A 22,512-nucleotide genomic window follows, 5' to 3' on the forward strand; every position below is an offset into this window, starting at 1 on the left:
TTTTTATTGTGTATCGCCCTGTTCACCGCCCTGAGTCCTTCGGGAGAAGGGCGGTATAGAAATCAAATTATTAAATTAAATTAAATTATTAAATAACACTCAAAAAATGACACCAAAGAATGAACAACAAATCAGACAACGGAACATAAATTAAATGAAAGTGACATAAATAGAAAAGCTACAAATGAAGAAAAGTACAATTTAATACAAAACAACAACAACTGCAAAACCTCACTATAGTAAAGAAGACAAAAAAGATGCTTTATCCTTCGAGTACTTCAAAACAAATTTAAGGATAAAAAAGAACTAATAAAATGGATTAAAGAACTGTCAGAAGAATCATTAAAACATGGGAGACAAAAATCTGATACTTTACTTGATGTGTCTTTTTTGTCCCCAACAACTTACAAAAATACAACCTTGCAAGCCAAAAGAATAGATAAAAGTTATAAAGGGGCCCTATAGTAAGAGGAATAAGATATACAAGTAGTATAATACTTTTAGAATATACGAAATGTTAAAACATTGAGAGGGTCTATTTAAATGAAAAGTTTGGATATTTAAAGGTAATGAATTTTGAGAAAATTATGACTGATGAGTGGTCTGAATACTGAGGGGAAACTAAACTTCAATAAGAATCCTGAAAACAGGACATATAATGATTTAATAAGATGACTTTTATAAATACATTGGAAACAAGCTGATTAAAAAGCATGTTATATGTTGATGTTATTATATGCATAAATACTAAGAAAGTTTATATTCAACTTGGTATATACTGAAAATATTAATATTTGTTTAATGTAGACAGAAGAATATTACAAGAAGAGAGGATGAAGAAATATATTACCAACATATTAATAGTAGAAATTAATTACCATTGTTTTAAATATATGAACCCAGACAACACACTGTTCATGAAGCACTAAAGATTGTTATTGTAAAAAATTATCTATCTATCTATCTATCTATCTATCTATCTATCTATCTATCTATCTATCTATCTATCATCTATCTATCTATCTATCTATCTATCTATCTATCTATCTATCTATCATCTATCTATCTATCTACACATACTGTATATATATGCTGCTCAAAAAAAATAAAGGGAACACTTAAATTAACACAATAGTAGGATGCCCTATTTTCTGTTCTTTATTTTTTTGAGCAGTATACACACACACACACACACACACACACACAAAGTATAGTCCACATTCTTTGCTGAAACACGAACTGGTTTCTCACTGACTGTTGTTTTCACTTCTCAGTCTACCTTACAGCCTATGATTTTCTCATGGACTTCCATCCACATGTAAGTTAAATCTCACTCTGCATAGCTTTTTACCAGGGTTAGCTACCCAATATGTACTTTCCACATTTTATTTGAGCAATTGTTTTGCAGGGATAATATAGTTTGTGCTTATTAAATAATTTCCCTTTAATATATATATAACCTAAATTGTTATACTATAGGCTCAATTTTGTGTCATTATAGCTATATCTTTTTAATATAAGGTGTATTAAACATGTTCTTTCTCCCTGCATTTTAGCCTTGACAAGCTTCTAGAAAAATAATCCCAAATTTTTAACTCTGATTTGCTAAAAATTTTAATTAAGGCAACTTGGTTAAGTTGTATGTTTGTGTTATGAATGTAAAATATTCATCAAAACATTTTATGTGCTAACTGAAACCGTTCTGTATAGTTCTTGAAAGTATGCTTCCCTGGCTGCTGGGGGATGTGACGATCTACCATAAATGTACACACCATTGCTTTGGGAGCTTGATGTGATATGCCAGAGTACGAGTGAATCTTTGGATTTGATTGTCTAAATGAGGTATGTCCAGTTGTTTTTCATGGCTTCCTTGTTCTTGCGGGCAGCAATTGTTTGTGGCATCTCTTCTGTTGGAGGAGGTCCTGTGCTGTTAGTGTTGTATTGAATAAATAGGTCTGGTAAGTGGTAGCAAAGGGGCATTAAAGAAGTCCTTGTCAAATCATGACTTGGAATGGCATTATTGTTGCCTTGTTACTACAGGCTAAATGCTGGTAGAAGTCTTGAGCAAGGGCATTATAGTTCTCTAAGAGTGCATCAGGGTGATCAGCTGATATCAGGACAGGCTGTATGCACTGTAGGCAATCTGAGACCAGGAACTCAGTTATCATTTGATTTAGCTGAGTTAATTCACTTGGCTTGAAACTAGGTTCTTCCTGCTGGGATTAACAGAGGTTGGTGATAGTCTGCAGTGTGTATGTTCTTTGAATGAAGGCATTTAAACTGGAGAAGAGATTACTTCTAAAGCCATGGCATAAGGGAGAAGGTCTCTAAAGACAATTATATAGTCAGTAGTGTGGGAAATCAGCTCCCCAGAGAAGGAAATATTAAAAGGGCATAAAAATATATTTCCTAACAATGAATGAATGAACCTTTATTGTCAAAGTATAACCATGTATACATTGAGATTGCCTGAGCCTCCCTTCGTGCCCCCCCAACTCACAGTGACAACAAACCCTCCATCTTGTTACACCATGTGAGCTAACTGCACAACACACCGGCCTCACAAGTCAATCATACATAAATTTATAAAATTATTTTCCGTTCAAGAGCCTGACAGCCCATGGATAAAAGCTGTTCTTCAGCCTGTTGGTACGGCTGGCTATACTCCTGTATCTCCTACCTGATGGTAGGAGATTAAAGAGATACCGACCAGGGTGTGAGTCGTCCCTAGGAATTTTCCTCACTCTTCCAAGGCAGCGAGCCCTGGCAATGTCATCCAGTGGTATCAGGGGACAGCCCAGAATGTTTCGTGCTGTGCTCACCACCCTCTGTAATGCTTTCCTATCCGCAACTGTCAGGCCAGCATACCAAACCACAATACAGTGCAAGAGGACGCTCTCTATAGTAGACCGGTAAAAGAAGGTCATTAGCCGTTGTTCTACCCTGTTCTTCCGCAAGACCCTGAGGAAGTGGAGTCTCTGTTGGGCCTTTCTGGCCACCTGGGTTGTATTGACTTTCCAGGTAAGATCTTCACAGAGGTAGACTTCCAGGAATTTAAGGAGGAAACTCTCTCCACACAGACCCCCCCCAATGTAAAGTGGGGCAGGTTCCTCTCTTCTCCTCTGGAAGTCTAGCACCATCTCTTTTCTCTTGCCGATGTTCAGGTGCAAGTTGTTTTCTGAACACCATACTGTATGTATAGTTTTTGTACCTCCTCCCTGTATGCTGTTTTGTCTCCACATGTAATAATTTTTTTATTTTTTTTTAAATTCCATTTATATCCTGCCCTTCTCCGAAGACTCAGGGCGGCTTACAAGCTTAGCAGTAGCCTTCATTCTATGTACATGCCTGCTTATTAGGGCTTTCACACACACCCCAAGCGGCATTATTACAAAGTCAGCTTATTGCCCCCAACAATCTGGGTCCTCATTTTACCTACCTCGGAAGGATGGAAGGCTGAGTCAACCTTGAGCCTGGTGGGATGAGAACCTGCACTAATTGCAGGCAGCTGGTGTTACTTAAGGAGGCATTAGCCCACTGCTCCACCAAGGCTCTTTTAACCTTCTTCCTAAAGCAGTCGCCATATTGTTTATCCCCGGCTTGGATGGAACCATGATGAAGACTTTTCTTCTTACAATTTTGGCACACCAGAATGGGACTCCAAGCTAACCTCTCCAATGGACTGAGACTGGTAAGCCCCATCTTGCCGGCAACAGACCCCTTGTGTCTGTGGATGGGTTTCCCAGGCCCTGCCCATGTGGAGTCAGGGTAGTAAAGGCAGTTTTGAGTTTGAGCTCAAGGGCTGCTTTGGAAAGAAGGTGAGTACCTCTAAATTTTAACTTTAAAACCCACGGGAGTGAAAGAAATGTGTGTATGTCTGTGTGTGTGAGAGAGAGAGAGAAGACCCTTTTCCCAATCACAGTTGGATTTTGCTCCCTCTTCTGGTCTTTCCTAGCCGCAGAAAGGATCTGTTCAAGTGGCAGACCCTGGAAAGCATGGGGGTTTGGCCAGAGCACAGGACTTTTTGTTAGGGAAAAGGGAGAGGCTGTGTGAAAATGGAATGGAATGAGTGAATGAGAGAATTAGATTTGGGCAACTAGCTGGTTAGGACTTGCAAGCAAAGCAAAGCAAAGTTAGAAAATTAAGCCTGGGCAAGGAGTGTCCCTTACCTCTGGAAAGCAAGCAAAGGTCCTCCCACACATTTGAAGTCTGCAAACAGTGGGGGTGAAAAGTGAAGGTAAAGCTGGTAAGAGAGTGTCCACGTACCGTCTGCAGGGGAGCAGAAGAGTCCTCAACAGACCCCTTTTTTGGTCTGAAACCATGGTGGTAGGTCCCTAAAGGAGCATTACGTACTCTGTGAGGGATCCAGAGTCCTCTGTGGGTCCCTTTTTGACCCCAAACCGTGGTGGTAGGTGGAAGTCTCACTAGGAGGCTTCAGTGCGCCGGACCCGATAGAACCAAAGTGAACCCCTGCATCAGGAATAAGGGAATCATGGGGTGTTCTAGTTCAAGGGTCGAGATAGGCTCCCCAGTAAAGCTTGCTTGAGGCCTGGGACGGGGATCAGCTACCCATTCAGGCAGGTATGAAAAAGAGATAGGTAGAGAAACTATATATATATATATATATAAATGGACTTTGCTAAGGCTTTTCTGGGAAATCAGTTTGGCTAAATAAAGGTACTCAAAGGGAAATTAAAGAATAAGAAATAGTGATTCTCTCTCTCTCTCTCTATGCAACCACGTGGTATGTTTAAAATATGTGCCTTCCCTAATTTAACTGAGATTTATGCCGGGAATGACTAGGATGTGTAAAACTAAGACTTCTGTTTCCTTTTCTGTTCTCTTGTCTTTGTGTGTATGTGTGTGTCAAAGTCTTTTTGTGTAAGGTAAATGTGACTGGATTTTAAAATTCTGCTAGAAATTCTGCTTAAAATAAGCCATAAAAAGAATATACCCTCATTCTGTTTGTCTGACCAACAAACAGTGAAGAAAAATGTGTGTGTTTGTTTTTCTTCTCCCTTTATCTCTCTGTACTCTTAAGAACAGCCCAAAGTTAGCAGGACGGAATGTTTTAAGTTCATCTGCTGGAAAAGTTTCACTCTTGCATTTAATAATAATAATAACAACAACAACAATAATAATAATAAAGTTGGGACCTTGGAGGTCATCAACCCCCTGATCAGGCAGGAAACCCTATACCAACTTTATCAAATGCCTTACCGAAGTCCAAGTAAATTACATCCACAGCATTCCTCTGGTCCACTAATTTTGTCACTTGGTCAAAGAATGCAATAAGATTTGCCTAGCATGATCTGTTTTTGACAAACCCATGTTGGGTTTTAGTAATGATTTTGTTTGCCTGTAGGTGTTCGTTGATTTGTTGTCTGATTATCTTTTCCAGAATCTTCCCAGGTATTGAGGTCAGACTGATAGGTCTGTAGTTTCCTGGATCCATTTTTTTCTTCTTTCTCCTTTTTTTGGGGGGGGGGGGAAAGATGGGAACTACATCAACTCTTTTCCAGTTTGCTTGTGAGACAGTTCCTTTTTTGGGTGTTTTTGAATATAGCTGAAGTGGAGCTTCAGAGGAGTCACTATCAATGTCATTATCTCTGTTACTGGTGAAAAAGTTACAATATTGTGCTGACAGTTTTCTACCTGAGTGAAAGAAAGGCAGCAGTGTGAGATGATCTGAGCATCTCAACAGGGCAGACATGTAAAGTTGGTGCTGGACTTCCATATCATCAGGAGGGGAGGGGGAAGAGATGTCAGGATTGTTGCTTTGATGTCTGCTAGTTTCTTCCTCAGATTAATGAGTTCTGTGTTTATATTCTCGTTCTTGACAAGTCTGTCAGAATTACTTTTGGAGCCTACGTTTTTTATGGCTCCTATCTGTAAGGTCCTGACCATTTGTCACTTTCCTGGTGATGAGATCATGGACTAACTCGTCCTTAAAGACTCTGATAATTTGGATGTGGTGAGTCTGCCACAGAAATTCATTCATTTGTATAAGTCTAGAGGGGAGAGATTATTGTTTGAAATCCAGGAATATGTGCTTAGCATTTTCTGAGCTGGGTAAGTAATAAAAGCCTTTCAAATCAATTTCTCTATTTTGGCAATTTAGGAGCTGAGATAGTGAAGCCACACTAGTCTTATGGTGGTTCCAGCTATGAGCATTTCGATGTATTTCCAGGAGTTGCCTTTTCTGTATGATGTTGGATGGGTGCTTCTGGATGCACAGTCGATATGGGATAGGCTGCTGGAGAGTCAGCATAACCAGCTTCTGCAACAAATTTAACCCCTGATTGCAATGGAGGATTTGCAGATCAAGCACTAGTTGGAAGCTGCCATTTATCCACTGCAGTATGAAAACCAACCAATTTGTTCTGCAGACAAAAAGCAGACCTCATGGTAAGAGGGGAATAGTATAGCTGTAAGGGGAGGGGAGAGGGACGCAGTGGCTCAGTGGGTTAGGACGCTAAGCTTGTCGATCAGATGGTTGGCAGTTTGGCGGGTTGAATCCCGAGTGCCGCGTAACAGAGTTGAGTGCCTGTTACTCGTCCCAGCTTCTGCCAACCTAGCAGTTTGAAAGCATGTAAAAATGCAAGTAGAAAAATAGGAACCACTACGGTGGGAAGGTAACAGCGTTCCATGCGCCTTTGGCGTCTAGTCATGCCGGCCTCATGACCACAGAGACGTCCTCGGACAAGCGCTGGCTCTACGGCTTTGAAACGGAGATAAGCACCGCCCCCTAGAGTTGGAAATGACTAGCACACATGTGCGGGGGAACCTTTACTTACCTTTAAGGGGAGGGGGGGTGCAGGAGACTTACTCCAGAAAATTATCCTCACTACTTCTCTACACCAGCTTGCACTGAAGCTTTGGAGGATTGGGGGAGGATGCTCTTATTCCTGGCTTTTGTGTTTGCAAATTCTTTGGAGATGAAGGGGATCCTGAAGTTGTAGATCTGCTACTCACATTTTTGATTGCCTCTGCGATGGGGAAATAGGAGTCAATCCTCATCTGTTTTAATGCTTTGTTGGATTTATGGGCCCCAATATCATTACTGGGGTTTGCCCAGCTTCTTTCCTTACTTCTGGATGCCATTTTTAGGTTGAAGGCCTGAGCCAAAGGCGTGAGAGGATGGAAATTCATTTCAGGAGCTGCTAGATTGTTTCCATCTTGTCTCCTCCCTCCCATTTTTTAATAAGAGCAGGAAATAAAACAAGGAATGGGACTGTGCAGATGTGAGCAATGGATTTGTTCTGCATCCCAATGATGCATAACTTTTTTTTCTTTTAAGTGAAGTTAACTGAAGGATTCACTCTTGGAAAAGATAACTGCATGGGAAACTTGCTAAAATTGCCAGACCTGTATTCTACCAAGCTACTACTGTGTATATTGACTGATAATGATTCTTTGGTATTCAGGCAGACTTATTTCCCCCGGAACTAATTGGAAATGTCAGGAATTTAACTAGTGATCATTTTTATACTAAGCATGATCTCTACAATGAACTACAAAATCTCTCCAGGTAAAGAACTGGAGGCAATGGAGTCATAAGGGCAAAGACGACTAGCACTGATGACAGGAGGTAGTCTGACTCACACTGCCAAAGAACCTGTAGAGATGTACATAGCACAACTCCAGGTTGCTAAGAAACATACACTTTTCTTTGAACACTGTCACAAGGATGAGCATTTTACCAGTATTTAATAATCTGATGAAAGGCCCAGTTGTCACACTTGCACAACTGTAGAGATGGCAAATATGTGTAACTATTGTACTTAAAAACATAATTATAAGAGAGATCCTGGAAGTCTTATGACATTTATGACAAAAGAGATAAAAATCTTCAAGTGCTAACCATGTCTGATATTCAAATTAAAATGTAACATATATATTCCCAGAAGATCTTATTTCACACAAATTTTATTCTTCCATTTCCTCCCCTTACATTCTATGCACAATGTGTCAGAGCAATGTAAACCGACAGTAATGATATGCAATGCCTGCACAGTTTCTTGGCAGCTGTTGGTCTATAAAGTTAAAAAATTAAATTAAAAATAAGTAAGAATCACAGAGGATGCAATTAGTATGGCAAAACCTGGCACCAGTCAAGAATAAAAAAAATACAAGGAGTAACTTAAAGACTGAAAGTGCAATTAATTTAGATCTAAACAGCAGCATTTGTAATGATGTATCCAAACAGGCAGCACTCTAATACCAAAAATCAAGCTGTCCTTTTTTCTTACCTGCCTGGATGATGAGCTTTGCACATTCATTACATGGAAACAGAGCAACATATATGCTGCAGCCTTTCACATCAGCAGAATTCTTGTTCATTATGGCATTCAGTTCAGCATGACATACTGATTAAAGAAAAAAAAGATTGTTTCAACAAATATTATTATGTGTGTTCATTAAAGAAGATCATCAATCTAAAACTTAACAAAGTGTTAACTGCAAATGCCCAATTCATTCCAGAAGCAAACACCAATACAAGTTGTCACACAAGAGAAATTTAGCAGGGGAGACAGAAGAGAAACCAAGATCAATGGAGGTCAAGTGGTCTGGCCAGGCTAGTAATGAGGAATGAAATAATTAAGAACATTAAAAGGGCCATTCACAAACACCTACAGGACAAGTCAAGGCCATAGGCTGAACGCTAAGTAATTTCAGCCAATATGTCACAGCACTATTGCTCCCAGAGAGTATCTAATTGCCTACATAAAGGAGCTCATTTAGGGGCCTACATGCATGGATACATTCTTTTGATGAGGCACATGTATTTTGTATTCCTAAATACAAAGAGTTATGACAAAAAAGCAAGCAATCCTGTCCTCGAAATAACTGGCAACTAGGGCACAGAAGAGATGACTAGCACAAACAATGCCTTTTAGAAAATTACTCTGCCCTATTACTACTATTATTAATGCCCAGTAAGAACTCTGAAACACAATTAAAACAGTTATTTGATAACCAGACTATCATAACCTTAAAATGAATATTTATAAATAAATTCCAGGAGGCACAAGTATTTATAAAGAAACTATAAATTTATCAGTATAAAATGTATTCTTTTGGCAGTATACGTGTTAAACAAATTAGCAACGATTTGCCTATTTGTGATCACTGTCTGCAAGCAGTCTTCTCTATCTAAAAGCCAAAGCTGGCAAATTCAATTATCAGCAGCATGTTCAGTGGGACTGGAAATCACTTTAGTTTCACACATTGTTTGATATATTGGCAGCAGGAACTGTTACCTGTGATGTACAAAACCAGTTCTATGATTCTTTGGGTGTTGGTCTATGTAGTCAAATTCTTTAAAGATTTTTCTTAAGACCACGGAGAACCAGAATCCCGTGGAGCTTTAAAGATTTATTATGTTGCTATGATAATGCCATGCAAAGCAAATTCTATGTACATGGATTTCAAGATATTCTTTGTATAGTCAAGCTCAGCTTGTCACTATGATCTTCCCTTGCACTTACCCTCCATCCCACCACTAACTGAAATGATAATTCTCACATTTCCTAATTAGAACAGTAGTTGCCAGCTGAGTTTCAGAAGCATTTATCTATCTCTGTAAAATCTGTACATTTATCTATCTCTGTAAAATATCAGACTGGGGAAACTTTGTCTAGTAAACAGCAGTTAATATTATTAAACTGCATATATTGCCATAATGAATATTTACAATTTTGATAAATTTAATAAAAAACATTCATTTCTAAGTAACATTAAAAAATCCATGATCTGATGGGTCATCCTTTCAGAGATATTTCCTTACCTAAACAGAGAAGCGGGATGACCATGGGTGGACAAAAAAATTGGGGAGCGGGAATGACTTCCAATCAGTTTCTCCATTGACTTTCCTTGTGGGAAACTGGCAGGGAGCATTGGAAATCACAATCACATGGTTGGAAGCTAACTGCAGTGATGGTATAGTGCAGGGGTAAGCAACCTCGGCTCTTTTATGAGTCATGGACTTCAACTCCCAGAATTCCTATGCTGGCTCAGGAATTCTGGGAGTTGAAGTCCATGACTCATAAAAGAGCCGAGGTTGCCTACCCCTGGTATAGTGGCTACAACTTTGCAAATAGAACTAGTGTGAAGATCCTTGAAATTTCAGTTACACAGGTTTAATGGATCCCAGATTTTGTACACATTCTTTAAGTTAATGGATTTGAGATAAACATCATAACTTTGCATTATGATGAACCATTTGGGAAACTTGTAGGTAGAACCATGTTGAACCCAAAATAATTTTGCACAGGCCTAGTCAACTGTCATTATGGCAACCAATTTTGGGCAATACACCTTAATGCTCTGAAAATGCCAGAGATGTCCTCCAGACATAAATATTTAGGTGCCCTGTCTCATCCAGTACAGATTTGTAACAGTACTAATAACCGCAGCAATCCAAGAACAAAGAAAGTTTGGATTTCAAAACAAACCAACAAAATAAAATAATATGTCCTTTAAAAATGAAGAACATGCAAATCAGAAGCACAAAAATTATACCAGAAGTCAATTTGGATTAAATTCCAGAAACATATTTTGGAAAGTTTCCATAGTTCCCAGGTAACCTTAGGGAAAGACAAGACTCCTTTAAAGACTTGGAGACTTGAATGGCATCTTTGGAATTGGGTCCAAAATGCTGTAAAGCTTTAATTTATACATCAATGTTATCCAGGATGAATGGGATGTTCGCCTTGGATTTTAAGAATATTAGGAATGACATCCTTCGCATGAATGTAGTTTTGTCATAACATGATTTTTTTTTCCTTCAAATCTTGAGTACCGTATTTTCCGGCGTATAAGACGACTGGGCGTTTAAGACGACCCCCCCCCAACTTTTGAGATGATTTTCAAGATTTTTCGTCTTATACGCCGGAAAATCAGCGAGCCCGGGAAGGCACGCCCTCCCCTCTCACTGTGGAGGAAGCAGGGCAGGTTGGTGTCTGGCGGGAGCCGGCAGGGCAGTCCTGCACACGCGTGTGCTCCCTGGCTGTTAAGGAGCACTCCTTAGCAGCCGGCGAGTGCGCGTGTGTGCAGGACTGCCCTGCCGGCTCCCGCCTGACGCTCTTCCCTCTTGAGGCAGCATCGCTCCCCGGCTCCTAAGGAGTCCTCGGGGATGCTGCCTCAAGAGGGAAGAGCGTCAGGCGGGAGCCGGCAGGGCAGTCCTGCACACGCGCGCACTCCCCGGCTTCTAAGGAGTGCTCCTTAACAGCCAGGGAGCACACGCGTGTGCAGGACTGCCCTGCCGGCTCCCGCCAGACGCCAACCTGCCCTGCTTCCTCCACAGTGAGAGGGGAGGGCGTGCCTTCCCGGGCTCGCTGATTTTCTGGCGTATAAGATGACTGGGCGTATAAGACGACCCCCCAACTTTTGAGATGATTTTCATAGGTTAAAAAGTCGTCTTATACGCCGGAAAATACGGTAGACATTCTTAAATTACTCTTGACAGAAGGATGAAACAGACGCATAGGTAACAGACCAGTCAATACAGCAAGAAATCAAAGCACATCGAGGTTAGATGGGCAGTATTCATTGAAGCAAAGCCATTATCTCTGAATAGTTAGTAATATTATTTTAGTCCAAAAATCTAAATGTCAGACACACCAAATAATATAAAAGATGGGACCCTAACCCTAACCCCCCCAAAAAATTAAGAACAACACAACAGAAAACTGAACTTGCCATGCAATTACTTTTCCTACCATGGAGAGTATTCACAGCTGGACTACTTTTCCTCTTTGGTATGTAGGATAAAAGTATTTTATTCTATGGTCCACAGATGGCAGTAGAGAACAATCTCCAGACTCAAGGGACTGATAAAGAACACCAGAAAGAACTACACAAGGTTGAAGTGGAAGAAAAACAGGCATAAGCATAAATACTGCAGCAAAAAAGGCTCACTAAAATATAATAAATCATCAATAGAAAAGGAATTTAACCAGTCAACTTGTGCTACAAAATCTCAAGTGAAAATGGCAGAAGGATGGTAAGTGTAGGATAATCTGTGCCCTGTAGAAGGTAACAGTTACCTTGAATGTGGGCCTCTTCTGTTGTTCCAGGCACAGACATGTCAAACTCGCAACGTCACGTGACGTCGTGCAACGTATCGGGATGGTTTTGCCATTGCCAGCAATGGGGTGGGCGCGGCTTCCGCATGATGCATCCAGCCGGCAGTCTGACACCCCTATTCCAGGGTAACAAAAACCACTGAGAACTAACAGGATGATCATACACTTTGGTCAACTAACTCCCACTACTGCCAATGTTTTGTCATAGGGTATATTCCTGTGGAAACCTAGGATTTCATTAGGACACAGACCCAAAGCAGCTCTTTTGGATTCTTTTCCCCCATTGATTATGAAAGCATATCAGAACCGCTGGCATTAATTTTGTTTTCCCCCATTCTAATTCTACAAGCAGAATTAAAAATTAACCAAGTGCATTCCAATGCTCAATTCTTGCTAACACCACTACTTTACTTTTTAAAGTGCCCATGAGAATGTTGTTATTACTGTTCAATTTCAATCATATATATACATAAATACACACACACACACACACAGAACATGGCTATTTCTAACGACTTTAGGAGAGAATATTTGTAGCACTAGGTTAAACTGTAGGATCCTTAGTGCTCTGAGCTTGGTCATTTTCTTGAAGTCATTTCATTATCCAACTACGTAACATCATCAGTGCATCTAATTACAGGTAATCCCCATTCACTTAATGCTCGTTCAAAGTTATGTGATGAGCGCCCCCTAGTGCTTACAAGCAAGTCCCGAAGTTACGAATATTGCAGCACCACAGCAGTCGTTTGTCCTTACGAGTGACCGCAGTGGCTCTGCAACATTCACCCTTCCCTGCCCCAGGTCTCCCTAGGCACCAGGCCTTCAGTACTCACCCTGCGAAGATCGAGATCCTTTGCTTCCTTGGCTGCTCCAGGCCTTCAGTGTGTTTGCAGAGAATGGAGGCCTAAAGTAACACAAGATCACTCAAGATCAATCGGGCAAGATCTCATGCTACTGATCTCGCGTGATCTCATGGTACTTTCGGCCTTTGTTCTCTGCAACAGAGAATGGAAACAAAGCTGGAGGACGCTTCCACGTGCCTCTGGAGGCTGGATTGCGGCTCCACAGGCCATTTCCAGGCTGTTGTCGCCCAGATTTGAGGCTGGGGAAGGCTTCCATTCCCCCCGATTCGGGCTCCAGAGGTGTTTTCCAAGCTGCTGCCGCCCAGATTTGAGGCCGGGGAACACTTCTGCAGCCCCCCCCCCCGTGGCCCGATCAGGCCTGGAAAAAGCCTTCAAAGCCCGGATCGGGCCACGGGTGGTGCAAGGAAGCGTTCCCCAACCTCAAATCCAGGCAGCAGCAGCCTGGAAAACACCTCTGGAGCCCAGAGCTGCAGCAGAGAGGAAACAGATCTTTTCCAGGTGAGTCCGGCGCAGCAGGAAGGGAAGGGGAAGCATGCAGTATCTTAGTGGGTCAGGGAGCCCTTGGGGGCCTGTTCCAGCACTAGGCCCTCCATGGTCTTTCTCACCCTGAGATACCTCATGTTCACTTAATGAGCTGCGTGCTTTTTAACAAGCAAAGGCGTGATCTCATATCTCGAACTAGATTCACTCTACGAGTTTTTGAGTTATGAGTGGAATGGGCAGGCTCCACTACACTTGTAACTCGAGGACTACCTGTACTTTGTTATCTATTTAAATTCTATTGTAGAGATGAAGGCAGGATAAAATATTAGCCTCTCATCTTTCTCTTTCAGATTGACTGATAGAACATCCTACTTCAGGACAACTTCAGTTAGTTTCGGTGTATCAGCCAGCATTTCTGTATACTAAAACAGCAAATCTTCAATTGTCATGAGTGTCTAGCTTGGGCCAGCCATCAGGTCTCCTCCATTACAGTTCTCCTTATAATGGTTATTTCTATTCGCAGTTGTTTTCTGGGAGTCCACTTCTAATGCCTGTTCAACAACCCCTTCTTCTTCTACAAGTGCATTCTCCTATGAGAAAGTAATTCCCAATCCTTGCTTCTCTTATCCGCTATCTAGCACAAAGAATCTGTCTGGGTATCTATGCGAATATATGAAAAGCCAGACATGGCTGAATGCAAGATGTCTGTTTATCTTTCCGCAGAAGTAACTATACCTGGTTACAGTCAAAATCTAACAACTTGCCAGAAGGTCTGTGCCTGACAAGGATTATATATTAGATCTTGAGCTAAAAAAGTCTGCGCATGGTGACTGCCCTATGCTCAGCCATAATGCCAGGTTGATTGGAGGGAAGATCACTTTTCAAAGACCTAGAGAGATGAGGAAGCACTGAACTTGGAAGGGGAAAGTTCACTGAAATTTTTTTTCAACTACATTAGTCCAGTTTGAAGTCAATAAAAAAGCATTAATTATGCCCTAATCCCTTGGGTCCTTGGGGATAGCCCCATAATTCCACTTCCTGAACAGGTATAAAAAATGGTCCTTTGGGCAAGAATGAGTGAAAACCACCTGGGTGAGTACTTATTCTGGTAAAGTGATTGTCAAAAAAAACCCCAGCCTTAAGAATGGCAGTCGCAACTACCTGAGGCTTTTGCTGTGTCCAGGGAAAGTCTTATAGGAATAGAAAAGGAAAAAAAATCCACAGAAATTTAGAAAGGAAAAAGTTTAATTTAGAGTTTTTGTAGCAGTCTGCTTAAAAACAGAAAGAAAATATTTGGGAGATTGCTCACTGCTGCCATGTAGGAGCCTTAAAGTAAAATTCTTTGATCCTGCCTGAAAGGAGAGAGGCACCTCAGGCAATATATTGCCTTCTGTTTCCGTCAGGAAAAATAAAGACCTAATTTAATCTTTTATTTCTTACCATAGGGATATTTTGTGTTGAGTTTATTATCTGCTGTTCTTGTCCAAGGCAGAAGATCATCACTGCATCCATTAGGCATTCCATTGTATCCAATTCCAACAATCTTGTTTTCTGAATTCACAATGCAAGCACCAACCTAAAACAGAACATCTAGTTAACTGTTTCACTACTGTGATCCATATACCCGTTGACTATGATCAGAAAGGTAAGATGCAGAAATATTAATTGATGTATCAAATTTATTGAATTTTGAGACTGCCCAATTCCATGCTGTCTTACTCAACATTATCCAAATGATATTATATTAATTTATGGGTGCTGACAGCCAAAGTGAAGAACAGAACACCAGCTACAAACCAACTGTTAACTATATGAGGCTCCACAATCACCTACTGTATCTCAAGGCCCAGAGAACAATCAGATCTTTTAACAATTTTCAAAAGATTGGGAGTCACATGAATCTTGGGATGAGAGAGGAAGAGCTATAACACAGTAGGTGCACTTCCTAGTTTCCCTAAAATGACACTGTTTACTCCATGGAACCTGGAGCACGCCTACCTGAATTCATGCACCTCTAGCATTAGAGGTTCAGGTTATCTCAATGTGCCTTAAAAGTTGGTATTTTAACTGCATAGACAGCCTATTTGATTTTCATCCATGTATACAATGCATTGTATATGATGGCTTTTCAAGCCTGCTAAGAAGTTACAATTGCAAGCACAACTGCAAAATTACATATACCGTATATACTTGAGTATAAGCCAACTCGAGTATAAGCCGAGACCCCCAATTTCACCCCCAAAAACTGGAAAAAGTTGTTGACTCGAGTATAAGCCGATCCGCCGTTCTACAAGCCTCCGCCGCCGGCGGAGGCTGGATCCGCGCTCTGCAAGCCTCTGCCGCCAGCAGAGGCTCGATCCGCCATTTTGCAAGCCTGAATAAACAGGAATACCCTGTGTGGCCGCGGCTCTCGGGGAAGCCCTGGCTGTCCGCTTCCTCGCTCCACGCTGCCATTCGGGGCCCGCGCGTTCCCCGGGCAAATCGCGGCGCCCAGCAGGCGAGGAAACACGCCCGCTCCAGTCGCCCCCCCTTCCCTCAGGAGACGCGAAGCAAGTGACCGCCCGGAGCTTACCGAGGACTTGCTTCGGTGCTTCCAGGATCGCGCGCACCTCCCAAGCCGCCGCCGTCCGGAGACCTGCCGAAGTTTGGGGAGGTTTGGGGAGGTGCGCGCGCACCTCCCCAAACCTCCCCAAACGTCGGCAGGTCTCCGGACCTCCGTGCCCTGCCTGCCTGCTTCTTTCCGCTGCGGAAAGAAGCAGACCTCCGAGCCCTGCTTGCCTGCTTCTTTCCGCTGCGGAAAGGGCGCGGAGGTCTGCTTCTTTCCGCAGCGGAAAGAAGCAGGCAGGCAGGGCGCGGAGGTCTGCTTCTTTCCGCAGCGGAAAGAAGCAGGCAGGCAGGGCGCGGAGGTCTGCTTCTTTCCGCAGCGGAAAGAAGCAGGCAGGCAGGGCGCGGAGGTCTGCTTCTTTCCGCAGCGGAAAGAAGCAGGCAGGCAGGGCGCGGAGGTCTGCTTCTTTCCGCAGCGGAAAGAAGCAGGCAGGCAGGGCGCGGAGGTCTGCTTCTTTCCGCAGCGGAAAGAAGCAGGCAGGCAGGGCGCGGAGGTCTGCTTCTTTCCGCAGCGGAAAGAAGCAGGCAGGCAGGGCGCGGAGGTCTGCTTCTTTCCGCAGCGGAAAGAAGCAGGCAGGCAGGGCGCGGAGGTCTGCTTCTTTCCGCAGCGGAAAGAAGCAGGCAGGCAGGGCGCGGAGGTCTGCTTCTTTCCGCAGCGGAAAGAAGCAGGCAGGCAGGGCACGGAGGTCTGCTTCTTTCCGCAGCGGAAAGAAGCAGGCAGGCAGGGCACGAAGGTCCGGAGACCTGCCGACGTTTGGGGAGGTTTGGGGAGGTGCGCGCGCACCTCCCCAAACCTCCCCAAACTTCGGCAGGTCTGCGGACGGCGGTGGCTTGGGAGAGGTGCGCGCGATCCCGGAAGCACCAAAGCCTCGGCCGCGCACAAGTCCTCGGTAATTTTTTTTTGTTGACTGGAGTATAAGCCGAAGTGGAATTTTTCAGCCCAAAAAGTGGGCTGAAAAATTCGGCTTATACTCAAGTATATACGGTATATATATACGGTGTGTGTGTGTGTGTGTGTGTGTGTGTGTGTGTAAAAAAGACAAATAGCTTCCTCTTTTATCAAGACAACTAAATTTCAGGAACTTATCACCTTCTCTAACATGCACATAAAAGATCTCTTCTTCTCATCTTATCTCTTATCTATAAACAAATTATAGCTTCACCATTCAGTCCTAACCAGTAAAAATCTATTCAGTTACCAAAACCCAACACACATTTTAAATTTAATCAAATAAATGTTTCATATGTCTTTCCTTTACTTTCATCACAGTAACTTATCAATTTTTCTAAAATCACAACAAAAAAAATCTTCCCATATCATATCTTATCTGTAAACAAATATTTAAAACCTCATCATTTAAAACTGCTTGTATAAAATGGATTAAGATCTACCAGAATCTTAATCTTTAACTTTTCTTCTCAAAAGTGGGGGGGGGAAACGAGGGTGCATCTTATGGTCCGAAGGTGATCCGTATGGCCAGCCCCAACCTCTGCAAGTGGAGCACGAATCGACACGTGCTGAAAAACGCCAATCTCACGCTCCTGCACTCTCCCTCGCTCAGTTTCAGCTTCCCTTGCTACAAGAGAAAGCAGGCTTAAACGGAGTGAGGGAGATTGCCAGGAATGCGAATCGGCTGATCTCGCGCTGCTGCAATCTGCCTCGTTTCAGCCTGCTTTCTCTTGTAGCAAGGGAAGCTGAAACCGAGCGAGGGAGTTTGCATGAGCGCGAGATAGGCCGATTCGCATTTCTGGCAATCTCCCTCACTCCGTTTCAGCTTGCTTTCTCTTGTAGCAAGGGAAGCTGAAACCAAGCGAGGGAGTTTGCAGGAGCGCGAGATCGGCCGATTCGCATTTCTGGCAATCTCCCTCACTCCGTTTCAGCTTGCTTTCTGCAAGAGAAAGCCGGGCTGCAGGGCCGCCTCCGCAGGTACTGCTCTAATGCAGAGAGGGAAGGACAAAGAAGGAGGGAGGGAGGGAGGGAGGGAAGGAAGGAAGGAAGGAAGGAAGGAAGGAAGGAAGGAAGGAAGGAAGGAAGGAACAATGGGAGAGGGAGGGAGAGAAAGAGAGAGAGAGAAAGAGAGGGAGAGAGAGAGAAGGAGAAAGATTTTTTTTCTTGTTTTCCTGCTCTAAAAACTGGGTGCGTCTTATGGTCTGGTGCGTCTTATGGTCTGAAAAATACGGTACATTCAGATGCTTGGTAACTAATTCATATTTATGACGGTCACAGTCTCCCAGGGTCATGTGAAGTGACCAAAACCTGCTGCAACCACCCAGGAGACGGGGGAAATAAAAACACTCCCCACCCCACCCCCGCTGCCAATCCTCAACAGAAATGCTCACAACAATGAAAATCTCAGACAGGAGGAAGAGCGCTGCCAGGCAGGCAGGTGTCTTGCTTGGCTGTGGCTTGGGGGGCACTTTTTTCAGTGCCATTGTAACTTCAAACAGTCACTAAGCGAACTGTTGTAAGTCGAGGACTACCTGTACTTCATCACTTTTTTCTTTTCTTTTTTGGTCATCCAGTTTTTGACACCTTGGTAGGTGACTGGTGGTACTCGGATGTTGCCATATCTTAAAAGTGGTACAATGGGTGAAAAGGTTGAAGAGCCCTGTTTTGGATGGCCAAAGACTAACATTGTATAGTATGCCTATTCAGAAATAAACCCAAATGAATTCAACTCAATGTGATTATTCCAAGGATAGTTTGCCTAAGACTTCAGCTTCGTTGCTTTATCTTAGCCTGCCCAAATGCCATCTTCCTACCTGAGAATTTGGATCCTTGCTTCTTTGTGCTGACAAGAATGCTACAGCCATGAAATATTCAGGCCACTCCAAGTAATCATCTCGTTTTTTACAGGTCATCTCACAAGCATATCTATAGAAATTACACAAAGTGACAATAAATGGTTGTGGTTTACATGAACTAAGATTTTTTTAAAAGAAAATGAAAACCTGTACAAGATACACTTTGACTTCAGTGTTTGAATCTGTAGAAATAAGTCAATTATTGCCATACAGAAGAGTGGCACCAGAGTTTAATTAAGTACAACTAAAAGAGCAGAATCTGACCTTGAAGGTTACAGATTCAAATCAAAACTTTAATAGTTAGAAATATTGCTGTTTTATATTTGCCTAGTGGCTTACGAACATTACTTTTCAGACCAAAAGGCCAAAAGGAGACTGAATTATCTCATTTAAAACTGCAATTTATAGTGTTTAAGTCATGCAGTATTAACTATTATCTATCCCTCAATATTATCTTCTTTGGAAAAATATGGAAAAGGTTACCTTACTTGCCCCAACATTAGTGACATTAAGTTGTCTGAATAAAGATACCCTCTACCAGCTATTCTTACAGCAAGAATCTGATGCAGTTTCATTTGTTACAGCTAAAAATAACCACTGAAAATGAAATATCTTTTTGCTGAATATTCTTGCAGGGTCAATGCTTGTTAATAATGATTTTCAATTATACCTCTCGTGCCATGTTGATAACATATAATCCAATGTCAGAAGTCAAGTGTTCTATTTTGACTGCTTTTGTGGTAGAGTCTAATAATAGGCCTTTTTTACTTTGCATTTTAGCAAACATGAATAAGCAGGTAGAACAATGACCCCCAAAAGCAGCATTTAAATAAACTCATTTTTCCAAAGCATTATATTCTTTCAAAGAGAATAATCCATGTGCGCTATTTTCTAATTCTCTAGATAAATAAATAGAGGTTTCCTGAGAATTGAAAGTGGGTTATGACTTGTGAAATATTTTGCTATTCATGCTCTAGACATAAAAACCTAAGTACATATTTATACTCATTCAAATTCTGCCTGCACTCTACAGTGTGAGCAGCCATATTCTTCCAACTCTAAAAAAAACCCTATCATTTAATGCAAACTCTCCTGAAAGCCAAACTCATTTGAGACCATTCAAACTCTAGTATCTAAAATCCAGTTTGCAGGTTTTATATCCATTAACATTTCTCCCATGTTAATATTAATACCTCTTTCATTTACTGATCTTTAGAAAACATCTACATAGATTTTTCATCTTAGAGAACAGAAACTCATTTAAAATCCTACTGAGCTGAATTGCAAGGATTTGACTTAAATTAAGTCGATTTAAATCACAATTGAAATCACTAGCAAAAAGGCTTGATTTAAATCAACTCAATGTCATCTGTGTCCCTCAGTGGCTCCTCCTCTGACCCGTTGTTGACTCACCAACAGTCCTATTCACTTTAATGGGACTGCTGGTGATGCGGCAGTGACGCAACAAGGTGAGGGACATGGCAGGCAGCAGGTGAGTGGATGCCCGCTAACAGGCGCTGCCATGATGGATCTGAAATAATAGATGCTCTTTAAATGTAAGGACTCACTCTTGCTGGTAGTTAGAATCTTTAATATTATTATCTGCAAAAAAAATGAAGGTTTCCTATTTAGAATAATAAGCTGTCAGGTTAGTAAAACAGTGATATCAGAACCGATTTTAGGTTAATAGGCTAATCACACATAGTTGGAAAACTATTCAAATTCTTTTAATTAAAATATTTAGAGCCTGGTACAGATGCATTTCTTTTCAAACAATCATACAGTTTGTAGTATACATAGATTTGCAAAAAATGGGATAAAGGGATATTCCTGAACTTTGTTTTATGATTTATCTCATGGTTACTGTGAAATTGTGTGAATGTATCAATACAGTGCGGGTCAAGAAGCAACAGTGAGAACTGGACATGGAACCACTGATTGGTTCAAAATTGGGAAAGGAGTCCGGCAAGGCTCTATACTGTCGCCCTGCCTATTTAACCTATATGCAGAGCACATCATTGGAAAGGCAGGGCTAGATGAATCAAAAGTTGGAATTAAGATTGCTGGGAGAAATATCTACAACCTAAGATATGCAGATGATACCATTCTAATGGCAGAAAGTGAAGAAGAAATAAAGAGCCTCTTGTTGCTGGTAAAGAAGGAGAGTGCAAAAGTTGGCTTGAAACTTAACATTAAGAAAACTAAGATCATGGCATCCAGCCCCCTCAATTCCTGGCAAATAGATGGGGAAGAAATGGAGGTAGTGACAGATTTTATTTTCCTGGGTTCCAAGATCACAGCAAATGGGGACTGCAGCCAAGAAATTAAAAGCGCTTGCTCCTGGGGAGAAAAGCCATGGCAAATCTAGACAGCACACTAAAAAGCAAAGACATCACCCTGCCAACAAAAGTGTGTATAGTCAAACTTATGGTCTTCCCCGTGGCAATGTATGGCAGTGAAAGTTGGACCATAAGAAAGGCTGAGTACCAAAGAATTGAGGCCTTTGAACTATGGTGCTGGAGAAGACTCCTGCGAGTCCCTTGGACTGCAAGGCGATCAAACCGGTCAGTCCTGATCAACCCTGACTGCTCTTTAGAAGGCCAGATCCTGAAGTTGAAACTAAAATACTTTGGCCACCTAATGAGAAGGAAGGACTCACTGGAGAAGAGCCTAATGCTGGGAAAGATTGAGGGCAATAGAAGGGGACCACAAAAGAATGAAATGGCTGGATGGAGTCACTGAAGCAGTAGGTGTGAGCTTAAATGGACTCCAGAAGCTGGTAGAGGACAGGAAGTCCTGGAGGAACGTTGTCCATAGGGTCGCGATGGATCGGACACGACTTCACAGCTAACAACAACAAATCAATACAGTGCATGTTATCTCAGCTTGCAGAGCTTGGATTCATTGAATGAGTTTACAAAAAATGTAAATATTGCAGAATATACAGCCTCATGCTATATAACTAAGCTCCATTTCATACTGAATAAACTAAATTATTAATGTATCTTAAATAGAAAACTATATTTAGATTTTTACTCCAAAAACATTTCATTAAAATAAATTTGAGAAAAATAAAAAAAAACTATTTAAACCAAAAAAATCTGATTTTTTTTTAAAAAAATTAAAATTATTATCCTGATATTTTGTCTTTGCCTAAAGACTATACTAAAAATAGATTTAGATGATGAGCATTTGTCCTCACACTAACCAGAAGTTGAATCTGATTTGAGAGCACCAAAGTCACCGAAGGTTTTTAAGAACATGATAGGCAATACTTACAATTAAATTGAAAGATGCATATAAACATAATGATGGATTTTTCCTACTGCACAGTGAGCTCTGCTTTCCCCAAACATAAACTTTGGTCCCCAAACAAGCCTATTTACTAGAAAATTCTGTATTGGAAAAACAAGTGGTGTCACTTCCCATGCTGGCTCAACTCCTAAGGGAAAAGCCACTTCTTAATTAAGGGTTGGGGAAGACAAAGAAGGTAGGAGCCTTCCATGTCAGGGGGAAGTTGCTCCTTAGGGTAGATATGCTACAGAAAAGGTCTTGCTAGATGACAACAGTCAATACTGTAGAGTAAGGGCATCAAACTTAATTTCTTTGAGGGCCACATTAGCATTATGATTGCCCTCAAAGGGCCAGTTGCTGTCCCCTTTTCTCCC

General features: G+C 41.8%; 1 protein-coding gene across 1 annotated transcript in view; it reads right to left on the reverse strand.

Annotated features, from left to right (window-relative positions):
* The window catches only part of DCTD (dCMP deaminase), a 35,047-nt gene that overhangs the window by 8,717 nt on the left and 3,818 nt on the right, over positions 1-22,512 (reverse strand). The window contains exons 2-4 of the mRNA XM_083367461.1: positions 18,803-18,914; positions 14,876-15,011; positions 8,253-8,369 (exon numbers count right to left, since the gene is read on the reverse strand). Of these exons, the coding sequence (XP_083223587.1) occupies positions 8,253-8,369; positions 14,876-15,011; positions 18,803-18,914 (365 nt within the window). The remainder of the gene's footprint in view (positions 1-8,252; positions 8,370-14,875; positions 15,012-18,802; positions 18,915-22,512) is intronic.

Source organism: Vipera ursinii (assembly GCF_947247035.1).
Source record: "Vipera ursinii genome assembly, chromosome: 7".
NCBI lineage: Eukaryota > Metazoa > Chordata > Lepidosauria > Squamata > Viperidae > Vipera > Vipera ursinii.